The sequence below is a fragment of the Barbus barbus genome (genome assembly GCF_936440315.1).
Source record: "Barbus barbus genome assembly, chromosome: 8".
NCBI classification, from domain to species: domain Eukaryota; kingdom Metazoa; phylum Chordata; class Actinopteri; order Cypriniformes; family Cyprinidae; genus Barbus; species Barbus barbus.
In genome coordinates this window covers 1,636,302-1,663,991 of record NC_136736.1, presented here as the reverse complement: position 1 = coordinate 1,663,991, position 27,690 = coordinate 1,636,302, and the positions used below count along the sequence as shown (strand labels likewise).

The 27,690-nt window shown below is 36.6% G+C and overlaps 1 protein-coding gene across 1 annotated transcript; it reads right to left on the bottom strand.

Annotated features, from left to right (window-relative positions):
- Positions 1 to 9,067: 9,067 nt before the first annotated feature.
- On the bottom strand, positions 9,068 to 27,530 carry LOC306873800 (glucagon receptor-like; the record flags this gene model as incomplete). The annotated part of the gene is made up of 13 exons (XM_079423286.1): positions 9,068 to 9,427; positions 12,083 to 12,124; positions 12,272 to 12,416; positions 12,509 to 12,597; positions 14,904 to 14,973; positions 19,264 to 19,324; positions 19,652 to 19,811; positions 21,030 to 21,189; positions 22,225 to 22,331; positions 22,424 to 22,518; positions 25,006 to 25,113; positions 25,189 to 25,285; positions 27,480 to 27,530. 13 exons carry the CDS (start codon positions 27,528 to 27,530, stop codon positions 9,068 to 9,070), a joined length of 1,545 nt encoding a protein of 514 aa, XP_079279412.1.
- Positions 27,531 to 27,690: the final 160 nt, after the last annotated feature.

The window sequence follows — 27,690 nt, the reverse complement described above, 5'->3', positions numbered from 1 at the left end:
AGCTCAAGATTTTTTTATAAACTGATTTAAACAAATATATATATATTTATAGAAGAATATGTGCAGAATACACACACACACACACACACACACACACACTTCTTTTCCAGAAATGAACAAAGCTAGTCTCTTAATTAACTATTCTTAATGGCTTTTGCTGACGACTACACCACCAGCAATTAACAGCTGACATCATCTAACCTGTTTTCCTTTGCATTTGTTGCTTTAACAAATGTACTTGAGAAACACTTTAATTAAGGGTCAAGAGCCCAACTAAAGCAAACACTGATCTCTATCACGGTGACATCAAACTTTACTATTTTCAATAAAACATCCACATCTGAAACTCTGTTATTTCTTAACATGAACTTTTGTATGAAATAAAGTCAGACTGGTTTGTAATAAATTAAGATGCTTGCTGCTGCAAGTCATTTGAGTTTATTTATTTATTTATTGTTAAAGTTTAAATATAGTTTTTGCACTTTAAGTTAGGATATTTTACTTAAATTTGACAGTTTTCTTTTGTTTTTTTTAAATAGTGTGAGAAATGCTGCCATTTGCACCATCTGGTGATGATTTCATAAATTATAATATTAAATTTAAGAAAAAAGAGAAAGACTCTATGAATAATAGTATTTATCTGTATAAAAATGAGAATTATAATGATATAATACTTAAAATAAGAGCTAAATTGTTAATTTTACAGATGTTAGTAATTTTACAGTGTTTTGCATAACATTTAAAATGACTGTGGAAATGACGGTTTATTTTGAAATATATATATATTTTTTAAAACTATATTTATACTTTCAAAATATATTGTAAAAATAACATGTATACCAAAAATTTGCCAATAAATACATTTGCTAAAATATGTTTCAAAATATATTTCCATAAATGTTTTTGTATATTTTTGAAAATATATTTCTATATTTAAAATATATTTTCAAAAATATACAAAAATTGGCCAAAAATATTTTAAAAAAGCATTTAAAATATATATTTTGACCTCTGTATATTTCAGTCCAAAAAATGCATTTTCTTGCCACAGTAAAATACATTTAGAAATATGGTTGAAACTAAATATATTTATTATTTCAAAAATATATTTCATTGAGCTTCCCTGTTTGCAACATACAGTATATTTAGCAGATATTTCAAATATACTTTGGCCACAAAAATATATATTTCTCTGCCATATGGGGTCGGCGAGGTGTCTGTGACGCGTCTTTGATGCATCGTTGTGTAGTTCACACACAGATTGTGGAGAGCCGATCACCCGCCGATTACAGCCCGACCTGTCGGTGAGCTCATTAACTTGCAAATCGGGCTTAAAGTCCTGTAGTGTTAACGAGCCTTTAGAATAAACAGACAATATCGTTCGCTGATGTGGACGCCAATATCGTTGTCTTTTTAGTTATCGTTCTTGATGTGAACGGAGCTTTATGCTTAAGAGAAAAAGCTGCCATGGGGAAATATAGAAGGAAAACAAACTTCTTCTGAAATATATTCTAATTCTTATCATCTTATACAATTTTGCTTCTCAAATAAATTTTGTGTGATATTTTTAAAGGCAAACTAATCATAATGATTAAGAGGTTAAGAAATGTTGCATATTTTCTTTTTGTATTCATTTTCTTAAAGGGATAGTTCACCCCAAAATGTAACTTTAGTCATTACCCATAAGTGTTCTAAACCTGTTAGACCTTTGTCAACACAAATTAACCTCCTGAGACCCGGACATCTTTTAAAGGAAATAATTTGTATTTTTTCATGTCATTACATTGTTTACATTACAGCTTTGTATAAAGATGATTCTCAACTATGTTGACAGAATGATTTAAAATACCATTTTTCTTTATGCAAAATGTGTGTAAAATGGCTATAAACAGGTTTTCTCATTATATACAATGCATCTATAAATAATCTAATTTGCATATTAATGTGTTTTTGGGGCAACATGCAATGGAAAAAGAAGTATAATAACAGGAGTAATAATTGACAAGATATTCATAATAATACATCATATTTCACAGGAATGTGTAATAAACATGCCCTCATATGAGGACGTGTGTGAAATCAATGTTCTGTTTCGTAACAGAAAGTCACATTTTGACTTGAAACCCCATAACATTTTCCTGAGATGTTGATTTATGACCCACAGTTTAAAAATTAGTCAGATTTCAATGATAATTACAAAATACGATCATATTTCCATAAGAGTGTCACTAAATTAATGTCAGACATTTTTGAAGACCAATGAGAGGGAGTAGTCAAACATGAAAAGCCCCGATTGTGCTCTGTACAGGACATCCAGACTTAAAACTGTGGCATGTATAGTCTCAGAGAAATTCACTCAAATATAATTTCCTCATATGAGGACGCAGGATCTCAGGAGGTTAAGATATTTTTGATTAAATCCGAGAGCTTTCTGACCCTCCATAGACTGCAAGGGTACTACCACGTTCAAGGTCCAGTTACCTTCTGCCATTATCGAGAGTACCACAATGCATGCGTGTGCATCCCACTGCTCCTAAACAAGGCATGTGTCATGTTACTCTCAAGAATGACGGAAGGGAGACTCGGGGGAGAATTGTTGAATAAAGTTCTCATAGCCTCATACAATGACAGTTGAACCACTGATGTCACATGGACTATTTTGTCGATGTTCTTGGTACCTTTCTGGGTCTTGAATGTCTACGGAGGATCAGAAAGCTATCGGATTTCATAAAAAATGTCTTAATTTGTTTTGTGAAGATGAACAAAGGTCTTTGGAATGAAATGAGGGCGAGTAATTGTTGACAGAATTTTCATTTTGGGGTGAACTATCCCTTTGATTTCACTCGGCCAGAAAAGTTACTGAAGGTAAGGACCACTTAGTACAAAAAGTAAGCATGTTTGGACACATTTTGCTAATACTCATAAATAGCCTACACAATCACAATTTAGACCGAAATTATGGACCAGACTGCAGAAAGCAGTAATTAAAAGAAACAACACTCACCTGTCTGCACAGCACTCTATACACACTCCCACAATATCACAACATCCAGGAAAACTCTCTGTACATACTTCACAGATCTCACACACATCCAGCACGCTGCCTTGGTGATGCTGATGACAGTGACACGTGCATTCAGTGTTGCAGTTGTCCTTGCAGTTCTCACATGATTCTTTGCTGTTCTCACAACCCATAACTTGACCAGCAAAATTAAATCAGTTTGAACCGGTGAGTTTATGTGGAAATGTTCACCAATCTCAAGCAATCTACTCTGTGCAATCAGATTTGCATGAAGGAGCATCATCTCGCGAGGCAGCACGGTCCAGCCAATCCACTGCTCTCACTTGATGAAAATTTGCATAAAATATGCGACCGCCCAAAGTGTATGCAAATGATACATGACTGCTCCCACACACACTTTCAAAAGCCTCTCCTTTGTCATCAACTACTGTGGACTCTTCTCCAAAACAGCCTCCTGCTAAAAAATGACTGTCTAAATGTAGTAGCTCGATGAAGCCAAAAGGAGGCAGCAGCGCCATGCAGATCCATTAGACAACGTTTATGGACCCATTCGTAAATTTGAGAGCAATATGTCTTAAAGTTCAATGTTTTCATGCTCTCAGCAGCATGTAATGCTGTGATTGACACAAATTCATTTGTTCATTTTAAGCAGGCTGTCACATGCATGATCTAATTTGAATAGCTTGAACAAAGTGACAGGTGAATTTGCACAGACTTGGGATCATCAACAGAAGATATAGGAAGTGTTTTGCCCTCCCTTTTAAAAGTTCAAGCACATTTGTTTGCAGCACCATCAATGACAAACTAAAGCAGCATGACGGAAACTAAACAATTGAACACACTTAAATAGAAGGCTTCGCTTTGTACTCGAACAATCACAACGTGAAGGATCTTTACGTCACTAGAAGACTTTTTATTCTCATGCTCAGTCTTCTACAGCTCTTTCATCGGAAATCAGCACCAACCTCGAGGCTCGTGCTTACAAACTAATATCTTGACATGTCTTTGCAGTTGACATCCTGTGTTTATTTGGATCCCCATTACTTCCTGGGGTCCAACAAGTAGAAAACAAAATTACATTAATCCATAACAACAGAAACCAATACAATAAAACCCCAAAATTCATACATAACATCAAGATCAACAATCCACTTATTTCTTCAACGATTTTTAAACCTCATTTTACTTATTAAAAAACACGTAATGTCCGATGGCAATTCATTCCATGTTTTCATTCCTCTATACATTACAGTCTGTTGCTTTGCAAGGTTTTTGAAACAGGAAGCAAAAAAATATCCTTTTGATGCATGCCTGGTGTTAAAATTATGACGTGCACTACTATACAAAAATTGACAGTATACACTCTTGATAATGAAATGTTTCTCATAAAACAAAGCAGAGAAACAATTACCCTATCCTTCACCAGTAGCCAACCTAGAATTTAGTGCATTTTCATAATATTAACCTTTCCTATATGATCTTTTATAAATTACTTTTGGTTTTCGTTTAGGGGCCGTTGTTTTTCTAGTAATCACTATTATATTATGATCACTACACCCAATAGGAACAGATACACCCTTAGAACACATCTCCACAGCATTACGAGTAAATGTTCTCTCACCAAGACTATTTACATGCATTCTTGTTGGTTGATTAATAACTTGTATTATCACTCACTTTCATGCCATTGCAAACCTGACATTTCTTCTGTGAAACAAAAGGGGCTGAAAAGCTTGAATAAAATAAATCATAAAAGTACAATTAAATAATACTATTGTTCAATTATTTATTCATTTTGCTACTATTACTTTTTATATATTGTTTCATTTGTACATCATTTCAAAATAATTATGCTTAACATTTAGCTTTATTTAAAAATAATTGTGTACCATTTCTTGCTGTATGCTTGTCATTGTGAGAGGTTTGTCATGTCAATAACACTGTACACATCATACTGAATTGAAAATGGAAAATTATGCTAAAAAACCCCAAAACAAACACTTTCCAGCATCGACAGACATTTAAAAGTGTATGAAAAAGTAGACGCTTATTATTACCCGTCTTTGCTTTCTCATCCATTTCTAGCACTTTCTCTCTGTCGTTGAGTGAGCTGGTGAAGTGTGTGATGGGAGCAGAGATGCAGAGTCTGGATGACTTTAAATCACAGTCGTTACACGACTACAGAGAGTGAGCAAATGAGCGCTAAAGCATCTCTTATCTGAGCACAGGAAGCAGAGAGCGGCTCTCTTCCAAACTGCCTACATAAGCTGCATTTCGAGCTATTTGGAAAGTTTTAATAACCTAAAATCAATTATCATGTAATTTCTGTATTATGATTAGATCGTTCCTGTAACTTAGCTTGCTAATGCGTCTACACCGAGCAGACGAGATAAATGAAGAGGATTCTGTCAATTAAAACCTCCGACTCAATGTCAGTAAACAACTTCTGAATCCCTGTGCTCCTGTTCGTATGATTATATACACACGTACACGCGTTATCACACACGTTTGCTTAATTATGTGGAGCCACAGGCCAAACAAACGCTTTTTTATCAATAAAACGCTGCGAAAACATTGCCAGATCTTTGAGCAAGCATGAGGGAAATGAGAATCAGCTGGAGTTTGTTTATGCAGCTCTGACGGACGATAAGAACCGGACAATAAATCAGTCGGCAAATGGAGTTTAAAACATAACAATCTCAGATATTTCTGTCACATACACACGTACTGAGCTATAAAATCAGGTCATACAATAGACGTTTTAAGCTAATTATTATAAAGTAAACTTTTAGGCGTTTACAATATACGGCGGGGTCTGAGGCTTCACAGAAAAGCAAATGTTTTCTGCAAATGCAGAAATGCTCTTTTCACATTCAGATATGAATAATTAATTCCATGAGTGACGGTGTCTGTCCGATAACTGAGGCATTACTGGGACTAATCCAGCAGTAGGCTAGCTAGTCTATCTAGCTGGTCATGTGGTCAGCAAGGTTACTTTGGGAATGTAATAGGTTACAGATTAGGGAAGTCGTGGCCTAATGGTTAGAGAGTCGGACTCGTAATCCAAAAGTCGCGAGTACTTGCTGCAGCATAAATGGCTGCCCACTGCTCCGGGTGTGTGTTCACAGTGTGTGTGTTCACTGCTGTGTGTGTTCACTGCTGTGTGTGTTCACAGTGTGTGTGTTCACTGCTGTGTGTGTTCACAGTGTGTGTGTTCACTGCTGTGTGTGCACTGCTGTGTGTGTTCACTGCTGTGTGTGTTCACTGCTGTGTTCACTGCTGTGTGTGTTCACTGCTGTGTGTGTTCACAGTGTGTGTGTTCACTGCTGTGTGTGTTCACAGTGTGTGTGTTCACAGTGTGTGTGTTCACTGCTGTGTGTGTTCACAGTGTGTGTGTGCACTGCTGTGTGTGTTCACAGTGTGTGTGTTCACAGTGTGTGTTCACTGCTGTGTGTGTTCACAGTGTGTGTGTTCACTGCTGTGTGTGTTCACAGTGTGTGTGTTCACTGCTGTGTGTGTTCACAGTGTGTGTGTTCACTGCTGTGTGTGTTCACAGTGTGTGTGTTCACTGCTGTGTGTGTTCACAGTGTGTGTGTTCACAGTGTGTGTGTGCACTGCTGTGTGTGTTCACAGTGTGTGTGTGCACTTTGGATGGGTTAATTACAGATTAACTGTTTTAAAAACATCTAATTATACTGAAAAAAGTCTGATCTTATGTTGTTCACAGTGTTGACTAATAAAGAAAATGCAAAATAAACAGGCTTTTAAGTGTTTAAAATGCAGGTGAAATCATTTCTCTGAAATCTTTTGTTGATGTATTTCAGTACTGTATATTGTGGAAAAGATTAATTAACTAAGATTAATAAATGCTGTAGAAGTATTGTTCATTCTTAGCTTGTGTTAACTAATGTTAAATAATGAACCTTATTGTAAAGTGTTATCATATAGTTTAATAGCTATGATACTGTTTTTGAACTCAAATCTTTGCAAAGGAAAAAATGGCATCTAGCAAACTTAAAAAAAGGCTATACATAAAACCAAATAGGAAATAAAACAGTTATTAAATAAGTCCTATTCTTTGTCCTAAAGTCCTGAAACATTGGTGCCTCGTATTTTAGAGCAGCCAATGCAATTTGGAGAAGAAATCAATCAAATCTGTGTGTGTGTGTGTGTGTGTGTGTGTAAATATTCAGATTTAACCCGCTTTGTAATTTTTTTTTTTTATATAATTTTAATCACAAAATAAATGTAATAGTAATCTGTTACAATTACTGAGGAAAACATGTGTAATTAAATTATGTACTTCTGCTATGTTAGTTACTCCCCAAACACTGGTGATCAGCCCCCACGAGGAGACCTGCTCAGCGTAAAATAAACCCATTTTTATTAGACTACTGGTTGTACTCATTTGAAACAGATTTCTCAAAAGTACAAGCTTATTAATTTCTTAAAGGCAGAAACTTTTTTAATTAAAAATCCAATGAATAAGCTCTTTTTTATCATTTAAGATGATCCAAAATACATACATTTAGTTAGATTTAGATCTAAATGTATAGTTTGTGAGCTCTGATCATTATATTTGCATCGTTAGTTCTTTACAGTCTAATATGATTATGTGGTAACATTAACCGAGGTAACAACCTATAAAAATCAGTATAGGAACATTTTTTGTTTTATATTTCTAAAGCATTGCCATGTCTGATGGATATATTGACAGTGTGATGGATCAGAGGTAAAAACGATATAAATACTGTTCAGTTTCTTGCACACACTGATCGTTTCGTGTCTTTAGACCTCAATGCATCATCACGAGCAACAGGGTTTAATTAGGTTTTGTCTGTGTATGTTTTTTTTTCTCTCAAAGCCGTGAGTCCCATTGACTGCCATTATATGACGATTTGAGTTAAAAATCTTTGTGTTCTACTGAAGAAACCAAGTCACCTACATCTTAGATGCCCTTGGGGTAAGCAGATAAACATCAAATTTTCATTTTTGGGTGAACTATCCCTTTAATGTGACCTACTTGAATATAAGGTGACATTTTTTCACACTCATATGAAACTCATGTGGATTCCTATTTTATTACCAGTTTTGGGGGTAAGACACATTACAAGTAATTGTAATTACGCATTCGGATTACTTTTCCCAAGTAACTAGTAAAGTAATGCATTACTTTTTAATTTACAAGAACATATCTGGGTACTTTATCAAATAAGTAACCCAGTTCTCGACTAAATCTGAGCATGCATTTATTCATCACACTTACACAAAAACAGATTCAGTATTCCTCAAAATTAATAAAGCCTTGAAACACAAACTCAGAATATGTCGCAAACCTGCAATAATTAAATGTTAAATAACACAGATATCATGTACTGTATTGTAATGCATTTAATCAGCTGCCCTTCGATGACCCAATTCAACCGTACTAATAAGAAAAAATGACTTTAGATAAATATTTGTGTTTAGTTTTTTTTAATTGCTGAAAAGTGTTGAACAACTCTTCATGCAATCCAGAATGGCAGCAGAGCAGAAAGGTTTGTTTGAGCTGTGCCTTCTGTTGTATAGATGTGAATTTACATTTCCTTTAGCCTGAAGCGTGCTTATTTAACTTTTGGTTTAAAAGGGCTTTTGCATTGGCCTTTTTCATTATAAAAACAAACAAACAAGCCCAGCACAGCCTAACACATTACTTTCCAAAAAATAACTAATGCAATTAGTTACTTTATTAGGGAGTAACACAATATTGTAATGCATTACTTTTATAAGTAACTTTCCCCAGCACTTTCAATAACTGGATTTCAGCTGCAAAATTTGGCCAAGCAGCAATGTGCCCACACCATAAGAAGGCACCAATAAATAATACTATTTGGTAATTTACCAACTCAGGAGAAAACTGCTGTTTGTTTTTAAATGTTACTAGATCCACATTTTCATGCTCTCTCATGATAGAGGCCTGTTTGGAAACATGAAGACCATATCTGGAATGTAACATCATCTCCATCGATCCATTAGTGTTAAAAACAGCCATCAGCGTCACGTTCCTCAAACGTTGGTTTCTGTCACCGCTGCTGAGCACTCACTGTTGAGGGGACGCTCTTCCAGACAAATGTCTTCTGTCAGAGAGCTGCAGTTACTAGCGCCCTCCTGTGGCTCGGAGGTCAACTGCAGGCTTGCGTGGCCCCGGTTCCAGCTCACTCCGTTCTGAAGGCCCGTCACCAGACGCTGGGACTCTGCCGATGCCATGGCCGCCAGCTCTGGGGTTTCGGGGCATTCGTGGGTCATCGCCGGGGCCATGCTGCCACTTTTGGCATGGGGCGTCTGGCTGTGGGTGTGACGGCACTCTTCCTCAATGTCCTTGCCTAGTTTCCATCTCTTCCACTTCTTCAGCATTTCGCTTTGGACCTGGAGAGCCGAAGAAACACAGACTATTGAGTCACAGGACTATTCACAGCAAGAGCAATATGACCAAAATTAAATAATAAGGTGAAAAATGCATCAAATGCAATAAATATGAAAAAAGGGCACGTTCATGCTCAACATGAAAGGCTCCACAAGGATGATTTCAGTACTGTATATTGGTGCAAATTTCCTCTGTCATGGAGTTTAATTTTTTATATTAATTTTAGGTTTTCTAAAATTATACATTTTCATATACTGCCTATTATGTTAATGCCTATTACATTTTTCTTTCTTAATTTTGCTGCTATTTTGGGCAAGTTTATGATATTTTACTAAAACTGAAACCATAAAATAAATATTACATGTTAACTAAATAAATATACACACACACACACACACACATGCACATACACTGAATAAAATTATAAACGCAACACTTTTGTTTTTGCCCCCATTTTTCATGAGCTGAACTCAAAGATCTAAGACTTTTTCTGTGTACACAAAAGGCCTATTTCTCTCAAATATTGTTCACAAATCTGTCTAAATCTGTGTTAGTGAGCACTTCTCCTTTGCCGAGATAATCCATCCACCTCACAGGTGTGGCAAATCAAGATGCTGATTAGACAGCATGATTATTGCACAGGTGTGCCTTACGCTGGCCACAATAAAAGGCCACTCTAAAATGTGCAGTTTTACTGTATTGGGGGGGTCCAAAAACCAGTCAGTATCTGGTGTGACCACCATTTGCCTCACGCAGTACAACACATCTCCTTCGCATAGAGTTGATCAGGTTGTTGATTGTGGCCTGTGGAATGTTGGTGCACTCCTCTTCAATGGCTGTGCGAAGTTGCTGGATATTGGCAGGAACTGGAACACGCTGTCATATACACCGATCCAGAGCATCCCAAACATGCTCAATGGGTGACATGTCTGGTGAGTATGCTGGCCATGCAAGAACTGGTTCCAGGAATTATGTACAGATCCTTGCAACATGGGGCCGTGCATTATCATGCTGCAACATGAGGTGATGGTAGGGTGACCAGATGAGATTGGTTGAAATTCGGGACGGGGGGGGGGGGGGGGGGGGGACGGGGGTAATGAATAATGAATAATAAAGATAATGAATTTCAAACGAAAGTGACTGAACCAATCATGTTTTTATTAATATAAGTAGCCTACATACACCAGCCATGTCAATTTCATGAATGAAAATTTGCTTATCAGTGCATATCTTAATGCGCGCCTACGGTATATCTAAAAAAAACAAAAACAAGATGCTGCAGCCAATGAGCAGCCGGCGGGGGCTGGTTGCCAGGCTGCAGGATGACTCAACCTCGCTCCACGGACAGTTTTTTGTTTTATCAGACAATAACTATTTAAGATTTTGCTTCAGTATAATTTTCGGGACAATTAGAGCGGGATTCGGGATTCGGGACAGCAGCTTAGATTTCGGGACTGTCCCGAATTTTTCGGGACGTCTGGTCACCCTAGGTGATGGTCGTGGATGAATGGCACAAAAATGGGCCTCAGAATCTCGTCACGGTATCTCTGTGTATTCAAAATGCCATCAATAAAATGCACCTGTGTTTGTTGTCCATAGCATACGCCTGCCCATACCATAACCCCACCGCCACCATGGGCCACTCGATCCACAACTTTGACATCAGCAAACCGCTCACCCACACGACGCCATACACACTGTCTGCCATCTGCCCTGTACAGTGAAAACCGTGATTCATCCGTGAAGAGAACACCTCTCCAAAGTGCCAGACGCCATCGAGTGTGAGCATTAGCCCACTCAAGTCAGTTACGATGACAAACTACAGTCAAGTCGAGACCCCAATGAGGACGACGAGCATGCAGATGAGCTTCCCTGAGACGGTTTCTGACAGTTTGTGCAGAAATTCTTTGGTTATGCAAACCGATTGTTGCAGCAGCTGTCCGGGTGTCTGGTCTCAGACGATCTTGGAGGTGAAGATGCTGGATGTGGAGGTCCTGGGCTGGTGTGGTTACACGTGGTCTGCGTTTGTGAGGCCGGTTGGATGTACAGCCGAATTCTCTGAAACGCCTTTAGAGATGGCTTATGGTAGAGAAATGAACATTCAATTCACGGGCAACAGCTCTGGTGGACATTCCTACAGTCAGCATGCCAATTGCACGCTCCCTCAAGACTTGTGACATCTGTGGCATTGTGCTGTGTGATAAAACTGCACATTTTAGAGTGATCTTGATATGCCACACCTGTTAGGTGGATGGATTATCTCGGCAAAGGAGAAGTGCTCACTAACACAGATTTAGACAGATTTGTGAACAATATTTGAGCGAAACAGGCCTTTTGTGTACACAGAAAAAGTCTTAGATCTTTGAGTTCAGCTCATGAAAAATGGGGGCAAAAACAATAGTGTTGCATTTATAATTTTGTTCAGTGTATATATATATATATATATATATATATATATATATATATATATATAATATATAATATATAATCTATACTACTGATTCTAAAATAACAATGGTCTTAGGTCACTGATCAAGTCCAATGTACAACTGGGTTTTACAGGCAAAACTAGTTGACAGCTGCTACTTATAGATGCTATAGATCATGTGTAGCTGTGATTTTAATAATGCTTTTCGAAAAAGAGACATATCTCTCACCTCTTTGTTGACGAAGCAGTAAAGGATGGCCACGAGCAGACCCTATGATTACAGACAACAACACACATGAACCTCAACCATCTGCTATCATCTCACAGCAGATACAATCCATTCAGAGGGCATCTCTTTAAGCACTCTGGTGGATATGATCTGATGATGATGGTGGGCGGGCGACCTTTGCCCTCTGACCTGGAAGGAGCTGAACAGGAGGTCGTAGAAGAGGCGGATCAGCCTCAGAAGAGACTCCTTCGGCACGGACTCATCGATGACGAAGGTGAAGAGGATGGCGTGAATTCCCAGCAGAGGAATCAGTGTGAGCGTAGACTTGGCCAGCCTGAGGAGAACGAACAAGAGAGAGAGAAACACACTTAATGAGAGCATGAGCTCTGCTTGCGTGAAAAAGAAAAAAAAGACGGCGGTGTTTACCTGAACTTGTAGTCAGTGTATCTCATCTGATGCGCCTTCAGCTTGGACATCAGAATCTTTATTATACGAATGAATATAATGAAATTAATCTATTCCAGAAGGAAAGAAAGAGAGAGAGAGAGGTTATAATCTCTGGGACTGATGTGATGTGTGTCATTCAAATGATCACAATATCTCTGTTTCATTACCGTACATGATGGCAGGTCAAAGCGTAATGTATTATCACAATCCTCACATAGATGTTAATGGGATCTCTCTATTTTGACTTTATAATGCTTCCATTCTGTTCTGTGAAACTTCTCAAGCCTGACAAGAATTATTGTGATACACACAAATCAATAAGTGAGTAAAACAAACCACTGTTGTACCATCAAACTGATGGATTTCTCTTACATTTGTTTCTGATTGAGTTGAATTCATCTGCTCAAACAACACGAGACACAAGATAAATGCAACTGAGATCTGGTAAATTCAGTTTTGAACAGCTGATCATTTGTTGTTTTGAACTTTTTTTTTATGTACACTTAATATATAAAAAACATGAATGCACAGATCTAATGAAGGCTTAAATACTCTAAAACAGCAAAAAAAAAAAAAAAAAAATGACTGAATGACTGCATCATACATTAGCCAAGTTATATCAACATTGTTTTCCAAATTCTTTTCTGAAATGAAATCATAGATTCACATATCGCTCAAAAGTCTGGTGTCTGAAGGAGATTTTATATCAGAACATGGCACAAGTGCTGTACAAATGGGACTCGTGAAATAAATCATTTAGTTTCTGTAGAACCACAATATCTGTTGTGATTGTCTTTTTTACTTTGTAAAGCCCCCAGAGCATTTTTCTATGCGTCGATGTGTGCTCAGTGAGTTCATAAAGCGTTCCTGAGCCCGAGGCGCTCGCTGAATGAACGTGTCCTCGGATAATATGAGCATGCGGATGCAGAATCATATTAGAGACTGCTTGAATCTCAATGCTCCAGCCCATCCATATGCAACACACACACACACACACACACACACACAGGATCTTCTGCGTAGAAGAGTGACGAACAGTTTTATTGTCATTCGAGGCTGTGGTTCTTTCCCAACAAACACAGAACTTTCCCCTAATGTTCAAATTTGGTTCCCATTTGGTTATTGTTTTGGGAACCAAATAAGAATGTTCTAGGAATCTTCCCTGTAGGTTCTTTTTTTAATAACCTAAAGAGAACGTTCCCTGCAGGTTATTTTTAAGTTTTATTTTTATAACCTACCCAGAAGGTTCCCCTAACCTAAAGAGAACATTCTATTTATTTTAAGAAAACTTTCCTGGCTAACCAACATTAACATTAAAGGAAAATGCTAAACATGGCGTGCTCTGGCAAGAGCTGTTTTTGACAGGTTTAAAAAAGGTGTTTTTTTACAATACCATTGAGAAATTTTAACCAAAATATTCATTTTCATTTCATTAAGACCTTGAAGGTCCCATATTGTCAAAACTGAAATTCCCTGGCTTTTTTCATGATAACTGAGGTCTAGGGGCTATGTAACTACCATACAAGTTTCAAATCAGTCAGTCCACAGTAAAGTGCACACAGCCTGCATGAAGTAGCTGTTTTTTCACGATTCCTTGTGACTTCCGTAAAAATGTGACGTCTGATCTACTCAGTCACCACCCCGAGCACCGCCCACCGTCCTTTAGCCAAACCCCCAGACAGCATCGCGTCCATGCCATTGCTGAACAACAACACGGAAACATGTCGAAAAGTTTAACTTTAACAGACGAAACTAGATCGGCTGACCTGTAACGTTACACTCTCACTCAAAGAATGATCTGACAGGACTGTTACTATGAGTGGATCACAGCATGTATAGTAAACACAATCTCACAGTGTCTATCTAGTCATGATGAAGATGTAAATACATTTCAATTTCAGCAGGCAACTATTTTTACAGCTACATTATTATTCCAGCCACAATTAATCACTACAATGTATATAATTTTTAGAAAAATGTAATTGTGACGTTGGCCCTATATGATCCTAGGCACCTGTGTTTGGCCTAGCCGTGCGTCACTCAGAAAACAACAGGCCAATCAGAAGAGAGGCTCATGAATATTAATTAGGCAGGCCAAAGCGGCCTGTTTTTACCAGAGCTCATGAGAGAAGAGCTGTAAAAATATATTGAGATGGTTTTGGGTACTTATACCGCAAATATATAGTCTTAAGGACATCAAAACCTAAAATAAAACTCCAGAAAGTTGTATAATATGGGACATTTAAAGAATCAAAATGGGCATCTGATGACCCTTTCAAAGTGGGAGATGATGTAACATCATTGTGCATTTTTAACAGAACAACATCATCGTCTGGATGATAACAGGCCTTAAATCTGTGTGTGAGTCTCTTACCAGATACGCAAACAGAATGGGAGAACGGATGATCCACCAATAGCCCATGTTGATATTCCTTTCCCAGCATCTGCATATGGCAAAATATCATAATCCATCCATTTAAACATGAAAACTGTTAAAAACCTAATGCATCATTCATTTTTTCATAACACTGGTGACACAAGGAATTCAATTTTGTGTTTAAAGTCAACCTGGAAAGCTTATCGCAGCCCATTCGTAATATACAGTTACAGTATGCGACATTTCAGAATAAAATAGCACATCTAATGAGAAATAACATAAATCTGAAGCGACGGACTTTAATCCATCAAAAATGTATTGTATAGTGAGAAAGAAAGCCCTTCCAGAGGTAAAGCGAGTTTTATTGTATTTTGATGAAAGATTATAGTTCACAGTAAGTCATGAAACAAGTAACAGAGTGAGTTTGGATTTCATATTGACTCGAAGGTGTGTGTGTGAGTGTGTTTCTGTTTTTCCTAAACCAAGCACTTATTAATTGTCTAAGTAAAAGAAGCTTAAAGGTTGTCATGGCAATGATCTGCTTTGGTATTTGATTTTTTTTCCTATAACCAATTCTAATAAATCCCACTCACACATCTGATCAAACTGTGATCTCATTAGTTTTCAGAGTTATTTATACATTTGTGTCCGATATAAAAGTCTAAACCTTCACAAATGGTTCTGAATGTTCTGTAGACACGCAGGACTGGAAGCGTTTGAGCTCTGCGTTGTTCAATAATCCCTCACCAGCACTTATTTATTTAGAAGTCCGTCAAAACTAGACTGAATTCACAATGGTTCGTGAAGTCATGTGAAAGTATTTGTGTACAGCAGAACTTCATGTCTATTCATTATTACCAACAGCATTCGTGGGATATGTTGATAAAATATGAAATAACATAAAATAATATAATTTTGACGTATAATAGAAGTTTTATACTGTTTTTTTAGTCTGTTATGATCTGAACATTTTATTTTTTTTGCTTGATTGTACAACACTTTAGCATTTTTTTCCGCCATTTGACTTTTCCCTTATTATTATTATTATTTTTTTAATTTTAGTAAATTGGTTATTATTTAAGTTTTTCTGCATTTATAGTATTTTTCTTGATTGTACATCACTTAGGTAAAGCATTTGTTTTTAAATGTGTTTTATAAATCAACTTATCAACTTATTTGTGTATCTGAGCTGTAATTTAGCTGAAATCTGTTTAAATGTTTTATGGTTAATGACATCGCATCATCATTGCAACAAAGTTGAATTTAACTTCACATAAAAATGATCAAACTAAAATCATGTTATCACATTGTTCATGTCACCTGGCTATATTCTTATTACGGAGTAGGTTAATGGATCTTCCCCATTCACTTCCATTGTGCTTTACTATAAACCACATTTGCTTTTCAAAGAAAAGAAGAGAAAGTCAACATTAATTGAAACTAAAATTTGCCACAACAATTTTCAAAAATTATCCACCAGCAGCCCAGTAGTCAACCATTTTCAATTGTAATCGACCTTAATTTGCACTAAACTTGGAATTTTACTTTAAATTTTGCACTTTTATAAATCCATTAATGCAGTCCACAACAAAGAAGAAAATCAAAAGGAAACTGAAACTTATACAAACTCAGCCGTGGGTTATGAAATATGTAGTGCCACTGAAGAATCAAATTTAACTCAAACAATAAACAGAAAGGCATATAAAAGAGAGGGAATGATATTCGCTGCTTTACCGCAGGGAGGAAAGAAGAAAGACCAAATACAGACGTGATGAGAGAGAAACAGCAGCGCCTTCAGACAATCTTTTATACTCAACCGCCAACTCATCATCATCACTAGACCACCTGATTGGTGCAGAGGGAGAGGGGGCGTGTCTAAAGTCACCCGAGGCTCGTCAGGTCTACATCAATACACTGACTAAAACCAACTGCCCTTCAAACACAAATACCCATGAATAGGGGGGGGAGCGGGGTAAGTTGTCACACTGTTCATAACTCCAACACTAGAGGCTCTATTGCAAAAATCAAATAGCCACTTTGTGTGACTACTTCTTCTATAGTCAACTTCCTGTTCACATGTGGTCAAGTGCGCTCTAATCTGAGGTTAGCACAATTTTCTTATTTTTCATCTTAAAAAATTTGCAAAGATTTTATGCAATACAACTTTGTTAGGTATGAATGTTAAAAATGATTATTTTGCACAAAATAGAGGAGACAATAACGTGTCTTTTGATACTTTAGCTTGAGATTTAGCCAACATTAGCACACATGTCAGTTTGGGGCAAGTTGTCTCAATGACATTACAAATAAACACATAGAACTGCAATCCCCTTGAACATTCAAGCTGGCTTTAGGGTGGCTGGGGTTCAACCTTACAACAGAGATGTATTTCTGGCAATTTCAAGGCAGCTTAAAGAAGAAAAATCATACAAGAGTCATCATCAGATGATGAAGAGTGCTTCTGCCTCATCTGTGTGGAGCCATTTTCAAACAGTCGTCCAAAAGAGAACTGGGTAAAATGTGTAAAATGCAACAAATGTGCCCATGATGCTTGCACCTCAGGCCAGGCAATTTATGTGTGCCAGAATCGTGACTCTGAAGACACAGGGCATCTGTTTTGTTCAGAGGTTAAACACGTTAAGTTAAGCGAGTTATCTTCAGCATCCCATTCAGTTATCATGGAGCTATGTGCAAGCCAGAGAACATCTGAGTTTAAAGTAAAGTGGTCTTGCCACTTAATGTGTTTTGACTGAAATGTGTATTGTTTGGATTGAAAAAAAAAGTTTTTCCAAATTCTCAAGGCATGATTGTTTATATTTCCAGTTCTGGTTTCAATTTAAAAATTTAAATCTATATTCACAATTAAGTAGTTGTGTTCTTATTTTTAGATAATCTAGTGTGACAACTTACCCGCCGATGGGGCAAATTGTCACAAGTGCACATTCTCCATTCAACAGTCTACAACTCCGTAATGAGATAAGATATGAAAATGTAATGAATACAACATATGTGCCCAAGACGTCCTTCTTTCATTTGCTATGACATTTATACCATTGTGATGTATGGTGCTCAGTGTGACAACATACCCCGCTCTCCCCCTAAAGAGATCACACCGGTTCAGACACATGTAAGAGTTTCTCATATCAGTGTTTATTATTTAAGAGCAATGGGCCGCTTTATGACTCTCTTCACCTGCAGAACATGACCGTTTGGGGACATCAGAGATGTGAACGGCTCATAAAGAGCTAATAATCCTACTGTCCAACGCTTTTATCCTCCTATATCTGTGCCGATCCCACTCAAACTCATTCCATATCTGTCAGCACATCAGGATTTACTGTACAGCTACTGCAGGGTTTCATGTATCAGATGCATTTTAGGGTTAAATTCACTATATTTGCTTTGATAGGCTTCAAATCGTACATTGTTAGGAGGACAAAACTGGGCAGGATGTGGAATATTTAATATAATTATATGTTCAATTATTATATAGAATTATTCTATTACAATTATTATTATATACAGAAATCATTCATATATATATATATATATATATATATATATAGTTTATTTTTTAATATTTTATCTCCATTATATATGTAATATATATAGATAATCCTTAATTTTTTACATTTTATTTTATTTCAAGCAATATAAATATTTTTTTAATGGTTTTAGTTTGAGTTAATAATAATCCTGCTGTTATGAACACTAAAACATACACTGAAAAAATGATTAATTGAATTTACAAAAAAAAAATTAAGTGGTTGCAATCAATGTATTTTAGCTACATTTAAATAAACAAATTTAGTTGACTAACTTTCAACATATATATATATATATATATATATATATATATATATATATATATATATATATATATATCTACACACACACACAAACATACATATATATACACATATATAATTTTATTTTTATTTTTTTAAATGTAGCTAAAATAAATTTGCAAACACTTGCCCTAACAAATTTAGTATTGTATTTTTTTTTTTCAGTGTAAGTTATCTACTAAAAACCTTTTTATAAATCAGGAAAATATGCATGCTTATATACAGTAACCCCAAAATGTATTTGGACATTTCAGTCACAAAATAAAACCTGAATGTCACTGCAATACATGCTAAATATGAAACTAAGTGGCATTTTTAAGAAACCCAAATAAAGAAGTCAACCCTTGACAAAAATACATCAGTTCAGTTTGAATTCCATTAAAAAACACTAAAATCAACAGAACACCAGCTGATTTAAAGACACTGCAATGACAGTTTTAAGTGTGATGCAGGTGTCCAAACACTTCTTGGAGCCATTGTTAGTCAAAGGTAAAGTAATGGAAACATACTCTTCATTTTCATACAGGTATTTGACTGTCATCCACGGCAGCACAAATATGAGCGGTGCACCTGCAACACAAGAGAGACAAAGTTACCGGACTGTCAGTCTGCCAATCAAACGCTTCCTCAGCTCATTACTGATTTTGAGCTAACTTCTTAAACTTCTTCAAAGTCAGCCGTCTGAACCTAACGTCAGAAACACTTCAAACGGCTCGGTGTGGGCCAAACGTTTCCTCAAACGACTCGCGGTGAGCATGAAAATGAGTGTTGTTTTATGGCCTTTCTTTGTGCTAAATCTGAACAGATCAGACCTCAATTATTAGAAAAACACTCCCAGACAAAAGAGCTTCTGAAAGGATAAAATTCTGCATGATTGCGAGCTGAAGGCTCACGCACCCCAGCCGATGCAGAGGTAAATGTAGAAGTAGTTCCTCTCGGAGAAGACGGTGATGACCAGCAGGCTGTGCAGATACAGACCCTCCACCAGCAGCCAGTAGTTGTTGGCCATGACGCTGTACTGCATCATCACCATCGCAGCACGGCAACCGCTCACCGTCTGAGGAGTGTATGCACAAATATGCAAATTCAGCCTCGGATGACACGCCCACCGACCAATCACATACTGTCTGATGTCATATAGGGCAAGAAGTGCATCATAATATTGCATTATTATCAAAACCGATATAACAGATGGAAAATTATATAATATTACAAAGTTGAATTACTTTTATGGAATTATGTTTATGGGCTGCAATAACTAATCAATAAAATTCAATAATCAACAATAATCAAAAGGATCGACAGTGTATTTTATTGCCCATAGCATAGCCTAAATAAATAAATTCACTACATTTCTTTTCACAGACTTCAAATTGCATATTATTTAGAGCACAATGTTGAGCAGGATGTGGAATAACTGTTTTTAATAATAGATACTTGTTTTGTAATTCATAAAATATACAAATTATTTACAAAACTCATGAGGTTTAGTTTTTCATTTGATTACTTGAACTAATTGTCAATCATTAGCTGCAGCCTTATTCTATTCTATTCTTAAAACTACATATAACAGATATCAATAATTTTATACCAGATTATATATCAGACCAACGCATTTTCCACAATATTGATTAGAAAGCAACTGAAAGAAATAAAATAACAACCTTAAAAAATTATGTAAATTCTTCAAATGTCAACCTGAAACACAAAAATTACAGTTTTATTTTATTTTATTTGAATTTAATGTAATTGAATTGAATTTAATTGAATTTATTCTAATTTCCCAGTTGCCTAATAATCACTGTTAAGAAAAATTGGTGATATCTGGTATGTATATGTAATGTATCTCACAGAAGTTAGTGCACCCCTCACATTTTTGTAAATATTTTATTATATCTTTTCATGTGACAACACTGAAGAAATGACACTTTGCTACAATGTAAAGTAGTGAGTGTACAGCTTGTATAACAGTGTAAATTTGCTCGGGAGCTAATTTAGACATTAATGGCTGTGTGTTGAGTTATTTTGAGGGGACAGTACATTTTGGACAGTATTGCCTGCCCCCAATCTGATGCATACTGGAAACCAGCAGGATCCGATCTGATTGGCCATCTTTACACAATGCAAGTCAACAGTCTGCCAGGAAACAATGCCGTTTACAGAACGACTCTGAGATGCTTACAGTAAGTAAACAAGGCATCCTTGAGCACACCTGTGCTTTCCTCTGGATTCAGCTGGACCTGCCTGCAAACACACTGTAAAGAGTGATGTGTACCTGAGCGCTGACCCAGCGCTGCCCCTGGAAGTGATGCGGGCCGCTCTGAGCGCTGTTCATCTGATCCAGCAGCGCGTCTTTGACGAGGATGAAGACGGCGCGCAGGATGAAGGAGCCGAACAGATTCATGTGGATGTTGTTCCTCATGCAGTGCAGCTTCCTGTGGGAAAACCAGAAGATTACGTAATCAGATTGCACAAATCAAACACTCGCAATTAGATGATATTACATTTTAGAACACCTGTAATCAGATTACAGTTACTTTTTATTGACTACATGATTACTTAATAGGCTTTTGATTGATTGCATTTACTTATTTATCAGAAGCTTTTATCCAAAGAAATGAGGGATACAACAAGCGATTTATCATTAGGCAATAACATAAGTGCATCCATTCATCATCGTCCAGAACAGTACAAGCTGAAAGGAGGAGGAATGTAGGAATAGTGAAAGCATACAGACAAAAAAAGTGTTTTTTATTTATGTTTTTTATTTTTTAAAAGTCAGCTGGATGCCGTTAAGTGTTCACGGGAGAGATGAGTTTTCAGTTGTTTCGGCTGTCTGGATGGGATTAGGAAGATCATTCAACCAGTAAGGATTCATTTAGATGAATAATATTCACAAAATGGCAGTAAATGATTCATAACTCATTGATTTTCACTAACTCTTATTTTTGTCTTTTTGATTCTAAAAAAAGATAATGAAAAGATGCTTATGTTTTGTGGAAGTACACATAGAGATCAGACACTAGTCAGGCAGCTTTAATTAAACTGACAATTAAGAATATAATACTTTAAATAAATAAATACAATATTTGTGTTTAGTTTTTTTTTATTTAACTTCTTAATTTTTTTTTTATTTTATGACATTTTTTAAATAATCTTTCCATAAACCATCCACAGTTCCTTTGCAAAGCCCCAGTTCAGGAAACCCTGGAATAACGTCATGTTTAATTCACTACATGTTATTGATAAAGAATGTTATATACTTTCTTTCTCTTTGTATTTTTATATCAATACGATACAAGATTATTATTCAAATCAAAAAGTAATCAAAATGTAATCCGACATTATTACATTTTCTATTGCCTAAACTATGTGATGTAATGGATTTCGTTACTAGCTTCAGTTTCCGTCATGTAATTTGCAGTGAGCACTGAGCTACAGTTCTTGTGTTTGTTGGGTGCTGTGTTTACCTGAAGCTGATCAGGATGGCCAGCGCCAGAGTCAGTGCTGCCAGAGACAGTGAGTATCCAACGGTGTACATGGCTCTGAACTTACTGAGGATCTGACCGTACTGCTTCTTCACACACACACACAGAGAGAGAGAGAGAAAGAAGAGTCAGCAGAGCGTTAGCAGCATCGCTCAAAAACTTCATTAAACACGCGTCGCACCTGTCCAGGGTCGTCCTGCTCACACTCGCTGGTGTTTTTCCCATGAGCCCATCTGCCGTCAGCACCGCACACTCGGTAAACCAACCCCTGGTGAACTGCTCAAACACACAAACACTCGCAGATTAACATTACATAGATTTTTTTAAAACAACAATATTTGCATACAAAACAGCAGCTGGTTATTAGGTTGTTTTGGCTGCTGTTTCTTTAAGAGCTGTCACTGCTGAACGTGACACGGATCTCACACACATCGTATTTTCTCTCAACTCTCATCACCTTTTCTGACCCATTTCAGGTCGGACCCGTTGAATCAGGTGTGTTAGATGAGGGAGACAGTGCTAGGATGCTCCTGGACAGTTTTGAAAAGCATTTCAGAGACGTGATCTTAGTGTAACTCATATATAACAAATTACATGCATGCACAGTTTTATGGCAGCTTTAATCACCTTTTTGGTAACTTCATGACTTAACTGATCACGACATTGCATGCTCGTATTTTCTTTCGCGATTTGATATGAAATGATACAGGCTATGCGCACGCTAGCACCTTTGTGCGTGTATTGAAGAGCACGCGCTGCGAGCACAGTACTGTTTCCGCACTCGTTTGACGCACGCCTGTTTAATGTGCTCATAAAGACATTCTGCGACTGAATAAATGCACTTCTTGTCAAGAAACAAGAGACAGAATTAGCAGTTATGAGTGGGGTGGCCAACCCTAGGCTCCGCCCCCTGCGTTAACGGCATTAAATCATTTTAACACGATAAACTGAAAAAATTAATCGCCTGTGTTAACGCGCTAATTTTGACAACACTAATATATACATAAATATACACAATACACATGTAAATTATGTAAACAAAAACTTTTATTTTGGATGTGATTAATCGCGATTAATCGTTTGACGGCACTGATATATATATAGTGGGAGTGGCGTCAGGCCTCGGAGAGGCTTTTATTAAACAAAATAATAAAATAAAGTGTCCAATAGGGGTTAAAGTGTCCAAACATAAACAGAGGATCTGGTGTCCTCGTCGTGCTGCGGGGTTTGTGAAGGAGGGCAGTGTTCTGAAAGGAAGGGTCAAGATAAGGGACGGCGTCCGGTGGTCGCACGCGGTCCCCTCTCGGGTCCGGGGCGCGAGGGGCAGCGGCTTCTTTTAGCGGCTACGTCCTACTTTGTCCCGCGGCGCTTCCGGGGGTTATATGGCCCGGCATCCTGGCCCGTCAGCCGTCTCGCGGAACTCGGTCCCTCCTCGACGCTCCCTTCCTGGATGCACGGGGAAGAAACCGGTCTCTCGAGGAGAGGCGTGCTCGGCATTTAAACAGCGGCGGTGATGAGGCTCTATTCTGATCAGGTGCTCCTCATCAAACGCTGCCAGCCCTGGCTGTTTCAGCGCCCCTCCTCTCTCACACACCCACTCCCGTCAGGAGCCTGGTGAAGGCCGGCGAATACAGGACGGGGTGGTGATGATAATAAGGGGGAGGCAGCCAACTCGTCACAATATATAATGTCTAAAAGTGAAATTAAAATAAACTCATAACAGTAAAATCTCATTCAAAAAGTAAGTACTAAAATACTACATAAATAATACTACTATAACAATGGAGATCATGTCCATATTCATAAAAAAATATGAAAATGTGCAGGTAAATGTGTTTTATTCGCATCTTGCCTTAAAAACAGTTATTTTAGCAGATTTTAGATATTTAAAAAAATATATTTTTAATTTGTTTTCAGTCTTGTACTTTCCATTTTCCTTTGATATGTACTTTAGATTTTAGTAATTGTATGTGTTTTTGTAATTTGTATGGGTTATTGTAATTAAAAAAAAAAAAGTCTGTATAGTATGTATGCAAGTATGTGTGTACTAAGTTAAACTAAATAAAAAATAAGATATGTTACTTGGTCAACTTTATTTTAATTTTCAGTTAGTGTTTATTTTATTTCAGCGAGAGTTTATTTCAAGTAACTTTTATCAACTGTAATAACCATGTAATAACATGTCCTTTTCTAACACGGCAGCAGTCTTATGTTCTTCCGTGTTAATTATTCATACTGTAGGTGGTTAGGTGACAGATTTCTGCCTGACTGGTTAAGAGCTGAGATTTCATTCCTCTGTCTAATCGAGACAAAGGACATTTCTCTAGGTGTAAGTCAGAGAAGAGTGTGAGGAGGAAAATAAAGAGGGTGCTCTAAAGTGCGACTCCTGTAAACTGCTTTCTCAAGAGCGTCTGAGAGCTTGAAGCTGAGCGGTAGTTTGGTGGAGTCTGTCATTAAAAAGCTTCATGTCTTAAATGACTACGATATGGCTTGTATAACATCTGTATGCAGCGTTTGCAGGTCAGAGAGCAGCAGTCGGCTGAAAGCAGGCATTAGAGCAGTCTGAGAGGTAAATGCTTACAGCGTATGCTCAATTCCATCTCAAGCAGTTAAAAGCGCTTGCATGTGTTATGTATATTTCTCTGTCTGATGCAGCTGTGTCCTGAAGCGCTGCATTTATCGTCTTGCCACAGTCAGTTCAGCATTATCATGCATTTCATTTGGACAGAAAACAATAAATTGCACTCCGTTTTGTTGTTTTACCTTTCCGGTACCAGGGCAGATACCATGGGCAGGACACGTTAACCGTGGTGCCCGGTGATCCATCGGGCCAACACACGTACTGATCAAACGTCCTGTTACACACCGGACCTGAAACACACAGAGACACGTCATCTGCTGAAGTACCACACACTGCACACATTACCCAGCAGTCATGACTCTGACCTGCGGTCGGCGGCGTGCTGATGAAGCTCTGGATGCACTCATTTGTGTAGATCCTCCATTGCTCCTGCAGCAGCTTCAGAGATTTTCCAGAAGACACCTACAGACACCACATCCCTTCAAACATGAGCTTAAACACACTGAACATTTACAGGATCACAGCCACTTCTACAAAACTACAAATAAACACAATTAAATTCTAAATAATAATATAATATAATAATAGTTTTGTTTGCTTCAGTGTTATATTACTATTGTTTATATAATTTTATAGCACTTTTTCATATTTTGAAATGATGAGCTTTTATTTGTTATTTTTCAGTTTTATTTTATTTTACTAAATTTAATTTAATTTTAAGTTTTGGTAATTTTGCTGTGCTTTTGTCTTCTTTATTAGTCCTTCGTTGCTGTTCTTTAAAATAATAATAATAATAATAATAATAGTAGTAGTAATCTTTAATTTAGCTTTTTATTTATTATTATTAGTATTATTATTGTTGTTATTATTGTTGTTGTTGTTATTTTTTTTTTTTATTCTTTTTGTTTGTTTTGATCATTTTAGTACTTCAGCTTAAAATATTTATTTCAGTTAGTCCCCAGTTTTTATTTTTATATTTTCTGTTTTCATTTTCTGTTACAGTTTTAGTAATTATGTTGTGGTTTTCGTGTCATTTTAATTTTTATATATAGTTATATATATATATATATATATATATATATATATATATATATATATATATATATATATATATATATATATATATATATATATATATATATATATATATATATATCTATCTATCTATCTATCTATCTATCTATCTATCTATCTATATATATATAGTTCGCTATAATAACCCTGTTTCCAAAGCTGTATTTCTCATTTCATTAAAAGTTTTTTAATTGATTATTCCTTAACATGCACACTGAATCATTATCAAACATTTTTCTCACCATAAGATAGCATTAAAAAATAAAATAAAATAAAAAAAAATCACAGAGATGTTGATACGAGACTTCAAAAAAAGAATCTCCAAGATTTTAATTGGTATTCATGTTGAACTCTCTGCATTTATCAGATCCTTCCTTAAACGCGGGTCACGCACCTCATAACCAGCTCAAAAGTACCTGAGCCGTGCTTTCAGATAAATATCCTCTTTCTTCTGATCTGACTCGCGCTAATTGTGCCGTTTTAATCGTGCAGACCCATAAGATGTAAAACCTCTTTGATGTTAAAGTAGATTAGATCCTTTTAAGAGGGTGAAATTCATTTTATGATGCTTTCTTAAATAAAAATCTGTTTCTTCAACGGGCAAATTACTTCCCCAGAAGAAACCTGATCACATCTCATATAAAGATGTCCACAAAAGGAGAAAAGTTCACATGAGTCGAGCCAAAACTTCTCTGAGGTCACGGCAAACAAACATAGGGAATAAACCTGAAGGCACTGAAGCTTTAGTGTGGGTCAGATGAAGAAACGCAACATGACTCTCCACACAGATGTGATATAATGACCTAAAGGTAACCTGAGGCTTTTGTTTGATTTTACCTCCGAATAAATGAAAAGTAGGGTTATTAGATCTGTGTATGCTGATGAACACTATCATGAGATAAACACACTGCAACATGTTCATAATCAGCGTTTTCATCTTGCTTTCCAGTAGAAAACACAACATATCCTCAATACAAGATGCAATTACTTCAGAAGCAAAGACTAGTTTTCAGAGAATATATCTTTGTTATTATTTTAAGCATAAATCAAACTAAATTTAGTAAGGTTTTTGTTTAAAACAAGACAATTTGACTTCACTAGCATTCAAAATGTTGGGGTCAGAGAGAAATTAAAAAAATATATATAAATTAATATTTTTATTCAGCAAGAATGCATTAAATTGATCATAAGAGACATTTATTATGTTACAAAAGATTTATATTTCAGATAAATGCTGTCCTTTTAAACTTTCTATTCATCAATTCAAAATTTAAGACAGTTTCCACAGAAATATTGTGCAGAACAACTGTTTTCAACATTGATAATAATCAGAAATGTTTCTTGTGCAGTAAATCAGCATATTAGTCATTTATAAAGGATCATGTGGCACTGAATGATGCTGAAAATACAGCTTTGATCACAGAAATAAATGACATTTTACAATAGATTAACACAGAAAAAAGCTATTTTAAATCATTATAATATTTCAGATTTGTAAGGTCATTTTTGATCAAATAAATGCATCCTTGCTGAGTAGAAAAGACTAAAAACCTTTAAAAAATGCTAATATTGTTGTTTTCACCTGAGTGTTTGCGGTCAGTATGAAGAGGACCAGCATCAGACAGACGGACATTCCTCACGGCAGCTCATCACTCGCTCATCATCACACCACCTACAGAAAACACACACAACACACGTTTCTGAAGAACATTTAATCAGGCCGAATTCACTACCGTGATGCTGCAGTGCGGTTTCTAGCTAGTTTGAGTGATCTTCAGGTCATTTCTTCACCT